At 43.3% G+C, this 21959-nt stretch overlaps 1 protein-coding gene across 1 annotated transcript in view; it reads left to right on the top strand.

Annotated features, from left to right (window-relative positions):
• LOC139659947 (netrin receptor UNC5C-like) overlaps nt 1–21959 on the top strand; it is a 68345-nt gene that overhangs the window by 34920 nt on the left and 11466 nt on the right. Inside the window, exons 6-11 of the mRNA XM_071537969.1 lie at nt 2621–2801; nt 5517–5684; nt 5973–6137; nt 10221–10277; nt 13774–13965; nt 17138–17500. Of these exons, the coding sequence (XP_071394070.1) occupies nt 2621–2801; nt 5517–5684; nt 5973–6137; nt 10221–10277; nt 13774–13965; nt 17138–17500 (1126 nt within the window). The remainder of the gene's footprint in view (nt 1–2620; nt 2802–5516; nt 5685–5972; nt 6138–10220; nt 10278–13773; nt 13966–17137; nt 17501–21959) is intronic.

Below are 21959 nucleotides of genomic sequence, written 5' to 3' on the forward strand. Positions count from 1 at the left end.
CCTTTTTCGATACATAAAGTGATGAATGCAGTATAATCAGTGTAGCCTGCCGCCCTGTGGATCTGTGGCTTTATTTGTAATCTATTTTGATTTACAGTGGTAAGATTTGATAATTACCAAGGGCATTACTGCTGTCATCACAGTGATTATAGTTTTGAGATGGATTTAATGGAGTCATTCACCTTTATTGGCATGCAAACACAGGAAATTGCTATAAGACTATTCGCTGTGTTGAAAGTTCACCACATGTGAAACCTCGGGGGGAAAGAGTCTTTGTTGCTAGAAGCTTTGGGTCAATGAGTTACTGTCGAATTTTTTGGGCTCCCTCATCCTGATAATTGAAGTCATGACAGGTGTCTAACAGCCACTTCAGCAGATGCCAAGACAGATTAACTGTAATCAAAGTAAAACGAAAGCCAAACCAACTGCACGGCACTAAAACTGCCCAAATAATATACCCATCGTATATGGCCATGCTTTGCTGTAAATTTTTTTGAGTAATCTTAGTAACAATACCCTATGCTCTTAACCTGACCTTGGTCAAATATAATTTGCAAAACCATTAGCATGTGTTTTTGCCTATATAGGTGGCAGATTTGTGGGGCTCCTGGCACTCATTGTAGGACAATACAGTCATTGCCAGAAACGTTTACACAATCACAAGAATATTTATATATTTATATGAATATTTGACAGTCAGTTCTGTGTAATTTTCTCACAATGACAACTTTCCTCACTGGCTAAATTGTCCTAATGCAGTATCCCCCATACTATTTGACCAAGGTCTGTTATTAACATAGGTTAGATTTTTCTCCTGTGGTTCATGATGCAGCTCGCATTGACTTCTGTAATGATCTGCCGCTTTCATTAAGCATCCAGGCATAAATAAAATCTAATCATCTTTGGTTAATGTAAAAACATGCTTTTCCTTTTGTGCAATGAGAGGAGATGTTCATAGTGCTGTAGCATCAAGTTGAGGAATGAAGATGATATCTAAAAGGAGTCTCTGAGTGATAGAGGGGGACTTGTGTGTCTGCGTATGCGCGTGTGTGTGTGTGTGTGTGTGTGTGTGTGTCCTCATCTCCTATGCATTATGACCTGCGTCGAGCTGCACTTTATTGCATTGGGCTAGTGTGAGAGAGAGGTTTAATTTCAGCGAGGAGACGGCTAGAGAGGGAATCCTATCCTTCCTGGCTCCATGCGATTGATTTAGCTGATAAATGTTTATGGAGGAAAACACTCATAAGCACCAAATCAGCAGAGAATATACATCAAGCTTACAGGGTTTTTACTATTAAGCTCTGCTCATATTGTGTTTGCAGCCAGTGTCTCTTCAGATGAAAATTTGTCATAGGGAATAGGTGTCTTATGAGTAGTATGAGGTGTGTGTTGGATGCATCGAGTTGGATGGGGGGGTTAAGTGTGAGATAATTGTGAACTGGAATATTGAAAATATTTTCTTCTCAGCCTCTCCAGTGTGTTTCCTCGGGATAGGAGAGCAGGCAGCCTTGCTCAGGTGTGACGCTGACGGCATCGTTGCTATCTGTCATCTCTAGACAGCACAGATGCTAGTGACGCTAGCGATGCATATAACCCAAGACACATCACAATCTGTCCATCTTTTCTTGTGAGAGTTGACACAGTGCTGGTGTTATAACAATGGCCAACGTGGCATACGTCTTCGTACCCGTACACGTCTATTTTCCTTGTAGTTGTTGTTTCCCGAGCAATCCAATAACAGCAGTGAGTTGTAGGCTAGCCCCCAGATTATTTTGTCTTGGCAAGGATCAGATCGGGTTGTTGCCCCACTTCTTTGAGGTGTAGTTCATCCCTCATGAGAGAGAGGTCCTTTACAATGACCAGCAAAACATCCCACTTATCTTTGCCTGCACCGCTCCTCTGTGTCTTATCTCACATCAGGCCCTGCTCCTCACCAGATACCACAATGCACGGGAAGTAAACTGTTTGCCAGGCCTCCTCACCACTGAACAGCCTTTTAAAGAAAACCAGACAAGTGGGTGCAGACTGCGAGGGGACATGTGATACTCTATTTGAAACCCCCCAACCTTTACACCCCCTAAGGTGAAAATGGATCTTGGTGATTTACAGCCAAATAAAGGCTCTGAATGTTCCCCTGTTCTGTGATATTGCCAGGAGTTCAATATCGGAATCATTTAGAGAAAGGAAACTCATAAGAAAAGGTCAGAGAGCCTCTCAGCTTCAGGAATAGCAGTTTCTTTTCTCCCCTGTCTGACAATACTGCTGTTACTGTACAGCTTTGTTCTAGGGGGAGAATAAAAAGAACATGATAGCTATTGACTTTTTATAGCAGGACCTCAGAGACATAAACAGTTGTGCTCTAATCCTGGCACTGACTGTTATTGGAGAGGGTAGGCGGAGACAGGGAAAAGTATAGCTGTTTCAACACATTGCTGTCATTTTTATTCAAGGAAATGAGGTTAACCTGTCTAATGACACCACAGTTTGATGTCTCCTCTCACTGTTTCTGTTTGACGCACTTTTTATTGTCTCTGAACTCAAGGTCTTTTCTCTGTCTTGTTATTTTTGTTTTTTTTTGTTTTTTTGTTCGTCTCATTTTCAATTCTCCTCTTTCTCTCAGGTGGAATGGTTAAAGAATGAGGAGATTATTGATCCTGCAGATGACAGAAACTTCTACATCACCATCGACCACAACCTGATCATCAAACAGGCCCGCCTCTCTGACACAGCCAATTACACCTGCGTGGCAAAGAACATTGTAGCCAAGAGACGCAGCACCACTGCCACAGTTATCGTCTATGGTAAGCAACTCTCTCACAACTCTCACACAACACCCCGCAGCCACTGAGATCAAATGTTTCCCCTCAAATCTCTCATATTCCTGACCTGCAGACACTGATCCCACAGTAACTTATGGATCTTGCAATTTTCTGTTGTTTACTTTGGATTGAACACCGGCCACATGAGAGAGCGGTGGAATCGGACACTAGCAGAGCGGAAAAGTGATGGGTTCCACTGAGAAGTCAGCTCACCTCAAAATAAAACAAACTTTAAAGTCACTCTGCATAAAGGAAATCTCTCTCGCTCCTACTGTGTGTAACACTCTCCCATTTTGTTCCTGCCCGAAGGTGTGCAAGGTACGGGAGATGTTTGATTTTCTGAAGTGAGAGTGAGGCGCTGATGTGGCTGAGCCATAACAACACTTAAAAGAGACCCCCGCTGTGGTTTCACATAGACTCACCCACTTTCTCCCTAACATCTTCTAGGACTGTTATTGCACAGTGCTATTGTGAAGTTAAACTTCAGCAGCTGCTGGAGGCTACTGAAGACAGCAGAGATGAAAAATGAAGAAAATGTGTTTTTTTTTAACCTGTGACAAAGTTTTTTCTATTATGTTACAGTGGAGCCACTATTGGGTTCATAGGTATTTTATCTGAGGCCATCAGATGTGGTTCTGTGCTTGAGCAGGTGTGTCGTCTTGATCCTCCTGATTCATCCCTGGGGAACAACCGAACCTGCCTGTTCCACACAAACATTCACACACACACACACACACACACACACACTCAAGAAGAAGAAGAAAATTCCTTCCACAAACTCATATACACATACGTTTTTGTGCAAATCTCAAATTTAGAACCACAATGCATATTCAGTAAGAGCTGAATATGCATTGCACTGTGGTTCATCACACCAGGGTGGCAGCAGTGCAAATAAGTTAACGTATTCAGCTTTTTGGCATAAACACATGATTATGATTCTGCATCACACGATGCCTCTTCACAGTCACAGTTATGTACCACTGAGTGCTCAAATCAGACTAAAGTGATGCTTCAAGGTTCTCAGCCTGCATTTTGAAATCAAATGTTCTATTTGATTTAGATCTTTATTAAACACTTTTGTTATCTGTTGTGTTGGTAAAATGAAACATGGTCAAAGTGATTTTAATCCTCATCCTCAAATTACTCAGATTAGTAAATCCCAAACTCAAGCAAGGCATGCATTTTTTATATGTACCATTACAACCCCCCTCTCTCGCACTCACACACACACACATATACACACACACACACAAACGCACACACACACACACGTACGTGCGCCAAAAGTGGGCAGAGGCTTGAAGGAACTGATAATATCACCGAGGTTAAGTTTCAAAACTGTCTCTTCAGCATCACATCCCATCTCTCTCTGGGCAGCTTTCCTAAATCACAGCAATTGTGGATTAGAGGGAGGGGAGGTATGGCATTGTTAGCATCTGTTAGTTGTTTTATTTATCTTCTTTACTTTACGTTAGTGATGAGTAAAAGTAGAGAGCAGTGTGGTTAGTGGCAGACCAGTAGGAGGGGGATGTAGAAACACAGATTGTGAAGCTGACAGAGCAGACTTCAGGGACAGGGGTCTCTGTCCCTGCTAGGCTTTCCTGTCACTAATGCAGTCTAGGAGGACTGAGTGTCGGAAAACTGCTTTGATGTCAGATCATCCTTGAGAGAATGTACCACAAGCCCCTGTCTCTGCCTGGGCTGTGCCTCTCCTCCCTTCCCCATCCCCCTTTCCAAACTGGGATACTAACAAATTTATGCACAATTGTGCCAGAGTGTATGTAAAAGCAGACATACACACACACACGTGCACGCACACACACACACACACACACACAGAGCACACAGCAGTCTGAGAAACCCAAAGGATAGGGGGAGAGAACTGTGTCTGACACTAGTGATGAAAGAGTAAGAAGGAGAAAGACTACATTTTTAGATGGCTTTTGTCATTAACAGAGGAGAGCAGCCCAGTGATTTCCAACCCAGCCCACAACAAGGACACTGGGAACAAAATGGGAGCACAAGTTGGCAACAAGAGAGAGAGAGAGAGGGAGAGGGAGAGAGAGAGAGAGAGGGAGAGAGAGAGAGAGAGAGAGAGAGAGAGAGACAGACAGGGAGAGAGAGAAGGGATAGCCATAATCCCTGGAGGAAAGAAAGTAGACAGTAAAGAAATGCAGGGCTTTGGCGGTCTTCCCCTAGAGTGCCATACTTTGGGCTTCACTCACAAGCATGTCACATTTGAAAGTCGGAGGCTCCAAGGGGCCCGGTTCCACCATCTCAAATGCCACAGACTTGTTCTCAGCCACAAGCCCTGGTGACACTCTGCACTGGGTTTACCCGCTGACAGAGATGGAGGAGAGGGGGAAGAAAGGCATTAGAGGGAATCACTGAATGGAAAATGTAGCAATCCGACCAGAATATACTGTCTGGCTGTACAGCAGACTAATGACTAGAGATTCCAGGGTCAAAACACACAAACTGTACACACACGTTTCATAATGGACACATATGACCAGCATTGACCTGTGTAAGACTCTCATGAGGTTTCGCTTAATACTGCACAGGCAGGTCAAGTCAAGCGTTCATTCCTGAGCAATGTCTGATGAAGCCATCTAGAAGACGGGTTCACAAAGCCAAATTGAGCCAGTTGGAGTGATGTTCTAACGTGTCTTTTTTACCATATTTTTTTTCCAGTGAACGGCGGATGGTCGACGTGGACGGAGTGGTCGGTGTGTAACAGTCGCTGTGGCCGCGGTTACCAAAAACGCACACGCAGCTGCACCAATCCAGCGCCACTCAATGGGGGCGCGATCTGCGAGGGGCAAGGCATCCAGAAGCTGGCGTGTAACCCTCTCTGCCCAGGTACAGCATGATATTACAGTACGCCCACTTATTAGTGGATGGGAAGGGTTTAGGTGCACAAAACTATACATACATAAAATATCATGATGTAACGCTCTGTTTGCATATTTCACTCTGTTTGTACCTCCACCCTTGTGTGTGTCTCCACATATCCCTCTCTCTCTCTCTCTCTCTCTCTCTCTCTCTCATTCACACATCCATTCGCCCACTCATGCACTTGTACACCTTCATCTCCCCGTTTCCCATTCCGTTCACTCTGCCCTTGTCTGTCGTGTCTGTGTGTGGTAGTGGATGGCCTGTGGACAGAGTGGAGTAAGTGGTCTACCTGTGGGACAGAGTGCACTCACTGGAGGAGGAGGGAATGCAGCGCCCCAGCACCCAAAAACGGGGGAAAAGACTGTGAGGGCATGGTGCTCCAGTCCAAGAACTGCACCGATGGGCTGTGCATGCAGAGTGAGTACCTGGCTAATCCTCTGCTACTCTCTCTGACCTGCACTGAAGTACATTTCTCTGCCCTGTGACCATGAGTTTCACTCTTCCATCCTGTGTTTCATATCCCCACCATAGCACTCTGACCCTCTCTCTCACTCATTCTCTGTTTCACCCCAATCATACATAAACAATGAGACACACTAAAACCTCTTTCTCTCTGACTCTGTCTTCCACACTTGATCTGTTTCTCTTTCTTGCACATACTGTACATATTACACAAAAACTATTAGACAAAAGAGACAAAAAAACAGGAAGCAATGCACATCATTTTCTGTGTGTCAGCTCTGGCACAAATATAGTATACAGTGTAAGTATAGGTTAAAAAAAGGACATGACCACACAGGGAAGGACTCCAAGTAATTATCCTTGTCACAGGCTAGGCATTCAGGAGTTATATTTAAAATAATGATAAGTGATTATAATGTACTTAAATAAGGGGTCATAATTACCAAGCTGCTCTGATTGCTACCCTAATTTAAAAAGCACTGGATTCCATAGGTCCAATGGGAGGAAAAATGAGGCCACAAAGTGGCACAAGTGTAGACACGCTCTGTTCCTGAGCTGGCAATTATATGTGTTGACACGTGAGCAAGTATTGTACATCACCCTTTACTCTTAAAAAGATTTCTAACTATAGGAAAGGCACCAGCATTTCCTTGTAGTACATTACAATTCCCCCATTGATTTTATTGTTTTGCTCCAAAACAAAAAAGGGCCAAAGCTAGTTTGTGGTGCGGCCAGATATTTTCCGCAGGCAGAGAATTGTTTTCTGCTTCTCTTTCTTCCAGCAAGCAAAAAAAACCACACAGTTCAGTTGAGCCAACAATCCTGCTCCCTCTCCCTTATAATACATTCACAGAGATTGGAACCATGCTGCAGTTGTTCTGATCTATGTGAGTGTGTTTGCCTGTGTGTGTATTTGTGTGTCAGTGTGTATGTACTGTATGTGTCTGTGTGTGTGTCCATGTTTGCCTGTGTGTGTGTGTGTGTGTGTGTGTGTCTGTGTGCATATTGCAGTGTTAAAAAATTGCAGGACAAACTTTTTTTCTACTCTAAACTTCATCTACTAAGACAGTGTTTGCCCTCCATTCCCTGTCAACAAACATAGTGGGAGAGAGAAAGGAGGAGAGAGAGAGAGAGAGAGAAAGAGAAAGAGGGAGCTGCAGTGAGCGCATGGTAACTGAGTTAAATGCAGTGTTTAGCTTAATGAAGTTTCTCTCTAATAAAGCCTTTAAGGGTGTTAGGCCCACACAGTGTCACAGATGCCTCCATCATGCGTGTAACCTACTGCAGATGGCGACTGTGACACTAATATAACACATGTTCAGTTGCTCGATGTCATGAATTTGATACAGCTGGCCCTTAATGTGAGCAAGTGATCTGAGCTGCTGCTGCACCATGTGTGTGTAAACAGAGCTACCTGCAGTGTGGTATTGATATGATGTACCATGGGTTCCTGATGACATCACGGTATAGACCCTGGCTGATGTAACTCTATGCGTCTGTCCAAAGAAAATGCATCAGCCCAACTTTCTGAGGACTGACTGGAAATATGACTTAAAGTGCAAAGCCCTATTATGATCAGAAGCATGCATTAGCTGATTTTATACTTAAATTTATAGTGTAGGTTATGTGTGTGTAGTGTCCAGAAACATCAGGGAGCAATCTAAGAGAAGCTTTAAGACAGACCCCTCACCCCCCCCCCCCCCCCCCCCCCCCCCAACACCACCCACCTTTCCCCCTACACACACACACACCCTCTACGACCCAGCCCATCTCAGAAGCATTAGTTCTCGGTTAGATTGATGGCCAGTTTGCAGAGAATATAAAGCCGTAATGATATAGATTTAGGATCATTTCAGGGATTGATTTTTTTGGAAGCTAAGAGGGTGAAGCCACTTATGTCAATGCTAATGACCATTTCCACTAGCATTTAGGAGAACGGCCCATTATCTAAAAGCTCACATTATGGCAAATATGATTGGGAATGGAAGTTGTGTGCAATCTGAACTCACCTCGGACCACTGATCTCCTCCCTCCAGTGCAAGGCCGGGATCTGAGCAAACACGTGTCTGTGGATTCCATTGCAGCCTGATCTTATTTTCTGTTGTTTGAATTTATTTAAAACATTACAATTGTAATCCATCACAGAAATTTGGCAAAGAAATTTGATACGACAGGAGTCAGAAGTAGAGGTTACGATGCTCAACTCCCATTGCTTTGCATTGCAAAAACACAACTGGCCCCAGTCAAAAAGGAAGGAGTTGTGTTATAATATCCTTTGTAGCTTGTTTATCACATTTAGTCTGTCAGAGAGTTCGGGGGTTGAATTTAACAAAGTTAAGTATCTACAGATTGATGTAGAGAGGTTGCACTCTGCCTGTTGAGATAGCGCTGCCCCCCTCTAACACTTCTGAGTAGACGTTCCACAGTTCACTGAAGTTGACCTGTCTAGATCTCTGTTTTGTGCTCCCTCTGTGGCCTGTCTTCCTTGATTCTGATGTTGTTTTCCAAGGCTCTGGTAACTCGCCTCTCAGACATGACATTTTCTTGACATATCGATCTACAGAAAGGGTGGAGCATACTCCAGCAAGGGCTTTATTGCTATCAAATGCCCAAGACTGTGGAAAATCATGACTTTATGTAAGATGTACTTCTGCGCTCTAAGCAAATGAAATTATGTAGGTTTTTTTCCAACTCTTTGGTTGGAAAGATTCGATGATAGCTAAACAAATACTTTTGGGCATATAATCACCATTTGTAGCTAACACAGACTTACCGCTAATTAGCAGCGAAACACTCCGAAAGGTGGTAAACAGCAGTTTTTGGTAATGAAACTTATGCTTGGATATTCAAATGATGAGATTAATCTTGCCAGACTACAATATCCTTTCCTGTGGTTGGAAAGCTGCCATATTCAGGGAAGGAGCAGTTTGCTGATTAATGGCTGAAACACAGACAATGATTTCCTGTAGCAGGACTTCCCCCTTCCTCCCCAGCTCTGTGTCATGTGTAAAGAATAGTCCATGTAGTCTGGGAGTCTATACCATCGGTTTCCTTTAGAGCCTGCCCATGAAAGCATGCCTTTACACTGGCTATACTGTAGACTCACTCAGCATGAATATAAAGTCTACAGGATGGGTTCAAATGGGCCATCAGTTAGCCTGACCCTGACAGTCACCTCCCCCTGCTCCAGCCCTGCCCCCCCTGCCTGATTACATGTATGCACCAGCCCCATCTATCAAGCCATTGATTTTCCTGTCGGTCCACTTGTCTGCCTATGGCTCTCTCCCTCTCCATAAGGACTTCATTGTTTAGCTAGTTGTTTATGGATGTCCCACGGTGACTGAATATTGTGTGTACTCTCCCTGCAACCCTCATGATATGTGCGTTTTTTTGCTAATGTGTTTGTTAGGCTGCCTTCTATCCAACTGTTCCTCAGTGTACTCTTCACTTCTACACATAGCCTGGCCACATCTGAACCAACAAAAACCCCAGTTGGGCCAACACCCACCTATGTTACAGGATTTATCCTCTAAATCTTTGTCCATCAACCTTCCTCCACCTCCTACTTTCCTAACATAATCATCCCTTTATCCTTAGCAGCACCCTCCACCTCTTGCGACTCTTCTTGCAGTCTTCCAGTGACAGACGCAAGGCTGTTGGTGCTATTGACTCTTATAGCCCACACTTTATCAGCCCCTCCATTCCCCTCACCTGCCAGCCTCAGCCCTAGTGCTGCTGAAGCACTAAGCCTAGCTGATGGATCACACCACTCCCTTACAGGACCTCCATGTTCCCGGCTCTTCTCATCCATCTCCATACTCGCTACACAGATCTAGAGAGGAGGGGGCCAAATCAAGAAAGATCACTTTCCTGTGTCATCACTCCTACTCATGAGTTTGTTGCTGTCTCATTTGTTGAGTTTGTTTTTCTGTTGGCTTTAAATTTGATTTTCCTCATCACTCTCCCTTCGTCTCCCACCCTCCCTCCCCCTCCCTCCCCCTTTCTCTCTCCTATGAACAATCCCTTCCTCCCCTCAAGGTTCCTTATATCAGAAGTCCTCTGAGCCCAAAGACAAGAGTGATTTGGGAAATCCATGTGAGTTATTGTTTTTTGTTTTTTTTGTTGTTGTTGTTGGGGTTTTTTTTACGTTATTTTCACATTCAGTCTCATGTCTCTGTTTTGTTATAGCAAGGACTTAATTGGCAGGATGTGCATAAGGTATTTACAGCATTTGTAAATACTGTTTCATATTGCAGTATCCGCATCAGAAAATCGTAGTACAGATGCTCCAGACATTTTGGAAACATTGCTTTTTTGCAACCATCAACTTTCCAGAAGTGGTGTTTTGCACTGAAAAAACAAAAATGAAACAACAATACTATTAATGGACAATGCATTATGAAAAAAGTATTGCTCATGTTTGCCATTGTCCTTTCCCATATCCACCCACTTTCCATCATCTGCCTTTCAGTTTTTCCCTAACACACAGCCTCCTCAGGGCGCTTCCTTTTTTTGATTTGTGCTCTGTCCTCTCTCACAGTGTGTCTGTGCTGGCCGGCTGCCTGTTCACAGCCATGTTGCCGTTCTGTTACCCAGAGCTGGCACTGCCCTTTACCCTGTTGATCCTCGCTAACTTCAGCCTGACACTCTCTCTGCCTTGCCCAAAGGGAACAACAGCTCAGACGCTGAGTCTGGTAGAGAAGTTAAACCACTCTGTCTTTCACTCTGTATATCTCTCAATATTTTTCCCTCTCTGTATCTCTCTCCCTCCCTCTAAATTTCTGCCTCCACCCAGAGAATGGAGAGTGTTCAATAATCCCTTTCATTTCCATTTCTTGTACTTTTCCCCTTCCGACAATTGCTCATGTTCAAAGGGATGTATTAATCTAAGTGATACATTTTAATGCGTACACTTAGCAGGTTGCTGCCTTTATCATCAAAGTGTGGATGGAAGATTGTTCGACTGAGGGGATATATGTTAAATAACTGCAGGGGAGCTCGGCAGAGGGAGCACAGTGAAATTACATTTTCAGACTTTCATCATTGGCTCCCTGCTTTGTTCTCCAACCATGTCTGCTCTTGAGGAGAGATTAGAGGCCTAACATATATGAGGATATACTGGACCCTCCCCTTTAATGTGATGTCTATGTTAAGACTTGATAGAGAGGGTCAGGCCACACATCTTTCTGGGGACTGATTGGGGTTGAGAGAGTTGAAGTCTTGGAAATGCCTACACTCTTATATCAGAGGAAAGGAGGCCGTACTCCTTTCCTTAATGGTGGTCATACATCTTAACTTAAAGAAACTTTATCTCCTTGTTTGATTGTTTAATCCCCATGATTGTATGGCATTGTGCAGTGCCACATAAATAACCTCTCTAGCTACAGAAGTCATACAGATTGTGACAGAATGCTGAATAAAGCCCTGTCAAACAGTTTCAGCCCATTGTTCATTTTTCTTCTTCAAAGAAAAGCCCAAGTTAGTCAGATTCAGTTTATATTGGAGGGATCGCCCAGCTGAAGGCCATTTCATTTCAGTGGTGATTCTGTAAGACCATGAACTATAATGTATTTGAATGTAACTAAATGTTAATTACAACATTTGTTTAATTAAGTTGTATTTATATGGAACATCAGACCATAACCAGAGAAAAAGAAACTATGCTCCTTCACTGTTACAGTAGATTATAATGTGATAAAAATGACAGACCTTAATTTATGTACTTCAGTTGTCACACAAGCACTGTCTCCTCTTTTGCTTTTATTCCTTCTATTCATTTTATTCTCATTTTTGCATGGGAACACAGGAGACACAGATTGAGTGCCATCTGTATCACTGAGAGACATGAGGCCAATTTACGTAAACGCTCAGCCATCATGCATACCCTGAAACTGTGGTGAATGGATCTATGGCTGATGCTGCCATCTACTGGTGCAGCGTCTGTGCTATTTGCATAATCAAATTATCTATCTTATCAAAATGCATTTATTTTCTACATTTCACTTATTGTGTATTTATTTGCTTTTTTCTTGGTCTTTTTGTACGTCCTCCTTACATGTACTGTATACACACATACATGCAGCAATACACCATGCACACACAAACACACAGGCACATGCATGCACACAAACACACCTGCATACAGACGCACTCACTAAATGGCATAATGACACTTTTTGCCCCTGGCATTTAGATACCTATAAAGAAGGCTTTTTTTTCCATTTGTCAGCTCGGTGACAGTGAAGGGCATTCTTTACCAAACAGCACAGAGAGCTCTGACTGTTTCAATAGACATCCATCAAAAAGGTCTGATCTGTAATGAGTGCCTGTCTCAGTCTGTGTTTCTTACAGCCATCATATCCATTGCCAGGCCTACTAATCACAGAGGTTTGTCCAGCTGGAAACTGGACAGAAAGACCCTGGGAGGGAGACAGAGATGAAAGAGAAGTTGAGAAATAGAAGCTATTTCTAGATCTTATCTGCAGTGTCTAAGAACAAAGGCAGATATGTGGGAGGGAGAGGAATACTCTGAACTCCATCACAGAGTACTGTAATTTGAAGATGAAAACATATATATCACCATGTTCAGAACTTTTGATCTGGCTTGTGCGCCTGCTTGTTAGGACTATGTGTCATCGGGTTGCACTGTAGCACCCTTTTTATTAATTGCACAGTGGAGCACAGAGTTTGTTTGTTGTTGTCATGCATGTTATACAGCCCGCTCCCACACACATAATGCACAATGTCTTCTGGCAAGAAATATCAATCTGTGACTTTGTGTGTCACACTGGTCATTATTAACTTGGGGCACACAAGTCAAGACTGCTCATATAGGTGTGGCAAAGCGATACATGTGTGGTGATAGATATGTCACTGTGTGTATATGTGTGTGTGTGTGTGTGTGCGTGCACATTTGCGCACATGTGTGTGCTTGTGTATGTTGTGCATCCTTGCTTTCATACGCATTTAAAGCTTATTTGTGACTAAGAGGTGTTTGTGTGTCCTTTACATCACCAGTCAATGTGAGTGTTATATGGCAAAGCTGTGATGTGAAGCATTGGCACAGGTTTGCATTAGCAACCCATAGCATTAACCTAGTAAGACAGGTTTGACTCAGCTGCCCTGGCAACGGATGGTTGTCAGTGTTGATGTGAATATAAATGGGCTCAGCAATTAAATAATTAACATTTGTGACCTTCAAAAGCCCCACTGTTGTGTGTCAATCTCAGCACATGCACAATTATCATGTTTAAATGGTAGTCCTTACCAATTGTGACAATTGAGCAGTGCATTTTATTGTCATTTCATCAACACCCACACTATTTCCCACAGTTGGTCATCATTAAACACAATGAAAAATTTACTTAGGGGACATAGTGTATGTATTAATTTCCCAATAGATGTGTCTGTGGTTATTAATATCCAGCTCAATCTTAAAGCAGGATATTAGTCTGCTGATAATGTCTACATCACAGCACACCTGCGGCCTATCAAAAAAGGTTAATGCTGTTAATATGCACTTATAAGAGATCTTAAGAGACTATTTTTTCTTCTCTCTCTCTTCTCCCTCCTCCCCATAACCCCCTTCCAGTGGCCCCCAGTACAGATGACGTAGCGCTGTATGTGGGCATTGTCATAGCGGTGATCATGTGCCTGGTTATCTCCGTTGTCGTGGCGCTCTTCGTCTACAGGAAGAACCACCGGGACTTTGACTCTGACATCATGGATTCCTCTGCCCTTAATGGAGGCTTCCAGCCAGTCAGCATCAAGACTGCCCGCAAAGGTATGTGTGGTGATGGATTTTTGTGTTTATGTCTATGTGTGTGTGTTGGTTCTTGTTTTCATACTCGTACTAGTATGTAGTACTAGTAGTACTTGTATGATTCTCTGTGTGTGAGAGGTATTCGAGTGTCATTTACATCGCCAGTCGGAAGTGAGTGTCAGATGGCACACCGGTATTACGAAGCATTGGCAAAGCCTGGCATTAGCAACCCATAGCATTAACCTGGTGAGATATGTTTGACTCAGCTGCCCTGGCAACGCATGTGTGTCAGTGATGATGTGAATGTAAATGTGCCCTTTTGACTGCAGATGAGCAGGGAACTGGTGAGAGAAAGACAGACGGCTGCCAGGATGTTTGTGTGGGCGAGTTGATGAAACTATTAAAATGCTTGTTGTTGTGATGGGAGGCCAATCTATGCACCATCATTAAGGCATAATAAAGCCTTTCTATGTGGCATCTTCACCGGTAATTAAATTTGGGCTGGTGAGGCAGGACGTAAAAGAAGCATTGGAGGAATGAGGACAGGTGGCTGTGAGCTGGACTAAAAGACGGAAGGGAGGTAGACGGATCAGAGTAATTGGGCTGCAAATAGTCAGGCGGAGGTGTTGGTGAGAGGAGTAAGGGAAAAGGGAAAAGGAGATAACAGCAGAGACGGGGAAGTGAAATTTGAAAAGAGAATTGAGAGGGATAGCTTCCACAAACAACTTCTATGGTAGCAAATACCCAGCTGCTACTTAAAAGATAGAGACAAATACTTCATCATGTGTGTTCTCTCTACCTTTGTTCCTGTCACTGTCAGACCTCACACACATCAAATGTATCTGCCAGAATCCAGCACATAACACATGAAGAAACATTTGCAAGCAAAAGACATTTAGAATCTAAAGTCTAAATCTAAACACACACTGTTAGAGAATGATGTAGTCCTACTACCACTACTACTACTATTACTACTGCTACTAATGATGATAATAATAATTACTGCTGATCACAACGCAAATGTGCAGCAACAATAATTATAAGAACACCATAGGTTTGAAAATCTACTTAACAACTCAGCAATCTTAAAATACAACTTCAAATTGAAGCCAAATGGACTAAAAATACCGCTTGCTCATGAATGCACAGTGACTAATATCACACGCCCAACAAACAAATTAAAAATACTATTATAACACAATGAGAGCAATAGCAAGAGCAAGTTTGTATACTGGGGACATGATGAGGAATTCATATGAGATACAATCTGTAAAGGTGTTTGTGCTGATATTAGCTCAAAAGAACCTTAAGAAACTCTAAACTGGGGAATAGCAGTCAAATCACGATCACATGGTATAATCTTCTCATGGTCTTAATTTTGTTGATGAAGAAAATCGAAAAACTCATTCTTCAGGAGAGTGTTCATTATTGCTAATCATTGAAGCATTAAAGGAATAGTTCACCTGAAAATGAAAAATTCACTCATTATCTACTCGCCCTCATGTCAGTTGAAACTCCACTGAAGTTTGTAGGACCAACACACAGCGAGTTAGCCCCTCATCTTTTCCCAAACTACTGAAGTTAACGGAGCCATCTTTTTACAGCTCCAAAAGAAGCATAAAGTGTCCATCAAATTTCTCCAAACAGCTCGTGCAGCATAATCCCAGTGTTTTTTAGTCAAATGATTGCACTGTAGGCCCAAAAGTCCAATATTTACCTCATCATCTCCTGTATCCAATTCTGGACAATATATGACCAAAAATTCATAACCAGTAACAAATACAATTCATCCTCTGCTGTTTTCACTTAAGTTTCTCATAAAGAAATCATGTTCCGTTCTTTTTTAACCCTTGTGCGGTGTTCGGGTCTGTTTACTAAAGAAAAATGATAAAATGACTTATTTTTCAACCTGAGACTGAGAACATGTAAAAGAACACATTTTCATTGAGTGCACACTGTGCCCCCCCTACACATTTTATTACATATGTGCTGTCCGGGTCCACTGGACCCCGAGGGTAATAAGAGTGTGGAAACTGTGTGTGTGTAGGTGAAAACAAGTAAAAATGTTTGCTGTGTGCCTTCACTCTGTCTTCCTCCTACCTGGACCTGCTGTTTCAACATAGCACCAAGAACCTGTCCTGCTCCCACTTTTCCCACACTCTTTACCTTCTGTAGTGTGTGAAACTACACACATCTTGCACAATGTTATTTCGAAACATTGTAAACATTCAGTATTTTCCCACACTCTACCCCAGCAGGTGCAAATTGGGGAGACACACAACACATAAATAGCTTTGCGTGTGGTGGCTCCTTACCACAATTGATCAGTATGGCAAATAGAATCTCTGCCAGAGGGCCTTGAAATCATTTTTGCAGAGAGAGAAGCTAGTGTGGAAGGAGCGTCTTTCACTTTGGAAGATGAAGAATTTTCCGAATATGAGGATCATGTCTCTGTAAATTCGGAGTCTGACATTGAATACATAACATTATGCATGAAAGGTAAACACCCATACTGCCTATGCCTATGTGTAGCCTAGTTGACCTTTTACATAATAATAACAAACAACAACAATTCTAATACTACTACTGCTACTAGTACTACTACTACTAATTATTATAATAATAGAAATAACAACAATAATGATAATACATTATTATTCCTGCCGCATTTGTTTGTCTTATCTGAACAACTAATGCTTATGTGACTTAAATCAGCCAACTTTCATTGATATTTGTGTCATTTAGTTGTACTGTTGGGAGAGCAGAGAAGGAGGAGAGGCAGTGGAGGAGTGTGAGGACAGAGAGCTCCCACTGGCCTTGCTCCACCCACTCAGCCCAGCTATTGAACATTCATCCTTGTACCTGTTGGGTAAAGTGAGTGTTAGCGATGCCATCTGCTGCTCGTGAATCACAGCTGAGCCTCTAAGTTCTCTCACTGAGTAATATTTCATGGTGCTGAAGTGGACTTCCTATATGAATGACAAACACAGCTCACTGCAAATTAGCAGAGTGAGGCAGTAGTCTTGCTGATTGCTGCCAACACTGTGTTTTGCCGGGGGTTATTGTGGGTTCAAGTTGGTTCCTAACCAGTTCTCCACATCCATAGTTGGAATGTTGAGATGTGCCTATGATGATCACACTACTTTTCCTCTCTTATTGTTCTTGACTGATGTCACTTCCTTGCCTCTTCCAGCAGACCTCCTAACAGCGCCCCCTGACCTGACCTCAGCGGCAGCCATGTACCGTGGCCCAGTCTATGCCCTCCACGATGTGGCCGACAAGATCCCCATGACCAATTCCCCTCTATTGGACCCACTTCCCAACCTGAAGATCAAGGTGTACAACTCCTCAGGCTTGGTCACCCCACAGGATGACCTAGGAGGGGACTTTTCTTCTAAGCTGTCACCTAAGCTTCCCCACTGCCTCCTGGACAACAGTGACAGCACCATGGGCAGGCGCACCCAGACCCAGACCTTGCTCCGTACCAGAGATCCGTCCTGCACCGCCCTGGGCTCCTTCAACTCCCAGGGGGGGCACCTCATCGTGCCCAACTCAGGTACCATAACACGGGCTGGGAGGGAGTGTTTTCACCTTTGTGTGTTTTGATGTTTGTTTCAGCGCATGTTCATATGTTTAACCAGGCAAAATCTGTTGTGTGTTTCAGAATACACAGAAGTCACAGATAGTGTAATGAAAGAATAGATGAGTTCTGATTCATGGAAGAGAAATAAGCTAGTTCCAGCATATTCTGTCTTAGTCTTTGTAAAATTAATTAGCGGTCTGCGTAATTCTTGTATTTGTTGATTGGAGCTCTATGTTTTCTTCCACTGAGTGGCTCTCCTTTGAGGTGCTTTATCAGCTCTCCCTCTGGTAAAGGTTTACAGAACAGCAGCATTCAGGACTTCCTTTGGTGTGTGTGTGTGTGTGTGTGTGTGTGTGTGTGTGTGTGTGTGTGTGTGTGTGTGTGTGTGAGTGTGTGTGTGTGTGTGTGTGTGTGTGTGTGAAAGGATTAACACCTCTCTTGAGTATAGCATGACATTGAGAGGAAATCATCTATCAGCCCTTCTCTCTACATCCCAAAGGGACTGGTCTTCATTCATTCATAATGGGCTGGAGATGATGTTCTCAGCCCAAAACTCTCAGCCCTTACAGTGAAAATCCACCTTAACACAGAACTCGCATAATGTGATTCCTTTGATCGTTGGAAAGTTTAGTGTCGAAAAATCTCTCACAATACTAGACTCAAGAGAAACCAGGCTCTAATCTGTGTTGAAATTCAGAAACACTTTATAGACCATGAGGACAATGAATGGTGGACATATGCTCAGAGCCTAACAATACAGAGCTCTACAATAAACTGAAAAAACTATTTTGGGTATCAAACCTCAAACAAACATGTAGCTGCTCCATCTCTTTAAGTCACAATGAAATGAAAAATGACTTTTTCAACTTTTGAACCGTGTCATTATATACCCTTTTTAACAATAAATGCTAGAAAAATTTACAGCAATTTTATTTTTGTATATTCTTATATCAAAATCTCATTGCTTTTACTTGCTGGAAAATTGTGTATCTTTAGTTGTTATCTCATGGTGTACCAGTAGGCTTACATAAAAATTACAGATTTTTGAACAATCCTGTCCCTCTGCCCCTCCCATTAAATAAAACTGCCTTTGTTTCCCCAATTGATATCCTATTGTTCCTTTTCACTCAGGCATCACCCTCTAACAGGGCTCTATTGGCTTCGCCACTCATCTGGTTGCCTCAGCGCATTGAAATATGTGCTGTCGACCAGCTACAGCCAGCTAGGCAAGGGAAGAGCAGGCTGTTCAAAATAAAAACTCGCTTTCCAGCCCGCCTGCTCTGTAGACGTCAGTGCACATGTGGACATTATTGAGAGCAGGTCGGTGGCAAGACCGACGGTTTTCCACACAGCAATTGCCAATTGGTCTGTGCATTACCGGCCCTTTCAAATTCAGCCACATTCTGCCCTCGCTGGTCACCTTGCAAGTGAACATAACCGCTCTAAAAAAAGGGAAAGAAAGAGCTGCCCGCACTCGGTCATCTCTTTGCACAAGAGACAAGTCCCCACTCCACCAGCCACATAGGCTGTTGAGTACAGCAAGGTCTCACAGAGGACCCATTCCTGCTGCCTTCTAGGCCAGCGGGTGAAGGCGAGGAACCAGCTTGTTTGAGGGGGAAATCCCGCTGCCATCCTCGAAAAGCCGGCCCAGCTGAGACTGAAGCCGGCAGGTCTCGTTTTTAGTCAACCTCCCTCCCGGTTACAGCCGGCTACAGTCGGTAGGTCTATTGTGGTTCACGAGTTGTAGAGGGGACTGGCGCATTCTACACTTCAAATGTGATATGTTCTGCCACAACACAGTGGGAATTGCCTTTGACGACACTGCTGGCATTGACGTTGGAGAGTGATTGATCTGTGCACACTGTATGTCCACCCCAGTTGTTTACTGGTGAGAGGGGATTTGGGTGGCGCTACACTCAGACAAACCCTGTCCGTTACCCCTAAGAACATCAAAAGTTCTTTTAGATCCAGAACGATTCAGCTGGATGCATTTTACCCTTCTCCTCATGCTGAAGAGAGGGGGGAGAGTCTGTGTGTGGAGCACATAGATACACTAAGACGCACACAACAATTGCCTGTGTGGTATGGGGACAGGGTGGCCAGCAAGCCCCTGTCAAAAGAGAGGCTTGCTCACTGGCTTTTTGATGGCATTTCACAAGCTTATGTGTCAGTGGGCAGAGACACTCCAGTGGCTACACATGCGCATTCTACATGGAGCGTAGCAGCGTCAATAGCATTATTCAGTGGAATAAGTGTAGAGGAGATTTGCACAGTGGCGTCATGGTTGACACCGTGCCAGTTCATCAGATTTTATCTTTTGGATGTGTCAGGGTCTTTCTCGGGGTCTGTGCTCACCTCTGGGACACAGAACCTGTGATGAGGAGCACTTATTGTGATGGTGTCTTATAATGTTGTGATATTGGTAAGACTAATTACTAAGCTGGTCATGCTGTAGACCCATGTGTGAAACACTGAGGGGCATACCATGGGGTTTGTTCCCTTACCACTGCCTAATGTGTAAGAGAGCGACATGACTGTTATACTTGTTTGCACAATTGCAGTCAATCAGGCTTCTGATACGGCATGTTGTCGGCATGTTAGTGTCACAGCAGGGGGCGGAGTAGACTGGTTTCGCCCCCTCCCCATTAGAGGGCAAAGCCTGTGTGAAATAGAACAGTAGTTACTCATGGTAACTACTGTTCTATGATCGAGTCACCCTGCTAAGCAGCAGGGTACGCTTGCCTTATATAGACTGAGAAGCCTTAGGGTTGAGTAGGCTCATCCTGATTGGCTGAGTATTTGCATGCAAATTTAAGTGCACTGAGGCAACTAGACGAGTGGCTAAGCCAATAGACCACTGTTAGAAGGCTCCGCCTGTGATCACAGAACTAGAGTTAACCATGTGTAACTACTGGTTTACACCATCGGCCACTTTTGAATGATCCTTCCCCACATTATGTCCCACCCCAACATCCTGTTTTAAGAAAGACGTCCAATTACGGAGGTTAGAAGCCCTCAAAATGGCGTTTCAGTGTGACTTTAATGGCATCACAGATTAGTGATAATTTTGATATATTTGTTTCTAGCTTTAGGAGAGTGTTGTTAACCTTTCACAAATACTGATTAAACTGCCCAAGATCATTGGAATATAATAGTATATATAATGCTATTTGTGAATGTGTTCTATCTGTGCTCCTCCGCCTGCACCGCTCCTGACTCCACACACCATGTGGACTACCTTACCTTGATACACACACAGATGTGGCTTTGAAACAATATGCTAAACCATATGCAGTCTATCAGAGTATGGCTTACACACACAGTGTGACAGGCGTTGATGGATACCTGGGTGTGTGTGTATTAGAAGAGCTGAAGCCAAGGTGTACTGTTTCAGGCCGCTTACATTAGCTATGCTGTCCTCACATCAAACACATGTGGGCTGTTTGTAACATGCCACAGATGCATGTTGACAGGCATAGAAAAACAGGCTGAGACATTAAAGGATACACCAGCTTCTCAAGTTACTTTAGTTTTTTGGGGGGAAAAATGCCTTCAGCCGCTGGTAGTGCTTAGCCACCTCATCATGTTACATAGGCAGAGGGAGAGGAAAGAGCACATTTGTCATTTGATCTGTTCGTGTGTCTGGGTAATGAAATATTTTGTGGCACTGACAGTCTGGCTGTTTGGTATTTTGCATCCTAAAATGCATTTCCCATCTCTTTGAAGCCTTAGTGTGAGGGAGAGTAGCAGTGTGGTAGATGTCCCTGTGGTAGAATTGTGATTGCCTTGCTAGCTAGCAAGAGGAGCTGTCTGTCACCTTTTGAAAAGTTCAGTACAAGGACATGGGAAATCAATGAGCTATCTGAGAAACCCAAGAGAGAGAGAGAGAGATAGAGAGATAGATATAGAGAGAGAGTTTGTGTGTGTGTGTGTGGGGGGGGGGGTCCTAAAAAAAACACATTGGACAGAGCATCACATCAAATCAATCTGAGATGGAAAAATGTAAATCATCCAGGCTCCAGTTCCAGCACGGCAATATGAGAATGTTATGAAGAGTAGAGAGATCATTGATTTTAGAAATGAAATGTCACATCATTTTCCTATGCCATAGGAGAAGGCGGTAAAGTGCCATAGTTTTTATATTTGGGACTGAGGGGAAGTAGTATGATTATAGCTCTCCCAGAAAAATAATTATAGCTTTCACCGGGGCTTTAACTCCTCATTACTAGTGCAGTATTGTATTAAGATATGATATATGACCATTATCTGTAAAATAGTTAATTTGTCAGCTTTTCTATAGAAAGAACAAATATTAAGGATTTTAATTTTCATTGCTATACCTCAGAGGGTGTGTTTCTGACATTCATACCTTGAAAAAAAAAGATACCTAGGCTGTATCATACAGCTTTTCTCAGCCTTTGGTTGTGCCGGC

The sequence above is a fragment of the Centroberyx affinis genome, unplaced genomic scaffold, assembly GCF_046629955.1.
Source record: "Centroberyx affinis isolate AG114_WGS23_722 - 3 ecotype Tasmania unplaced genomic scaffold, CSIRO-AGI_Caff_v1 ptg003169l_1, whole genome shotgun sequence".
NCBI classification, from domain to species: domain Eukaryota; kingdom Metazoa; phylum Chordata; class Actinopteri; order Beryciformes; family Berycidae; genus Centroberyx; species Centroberyx affinis.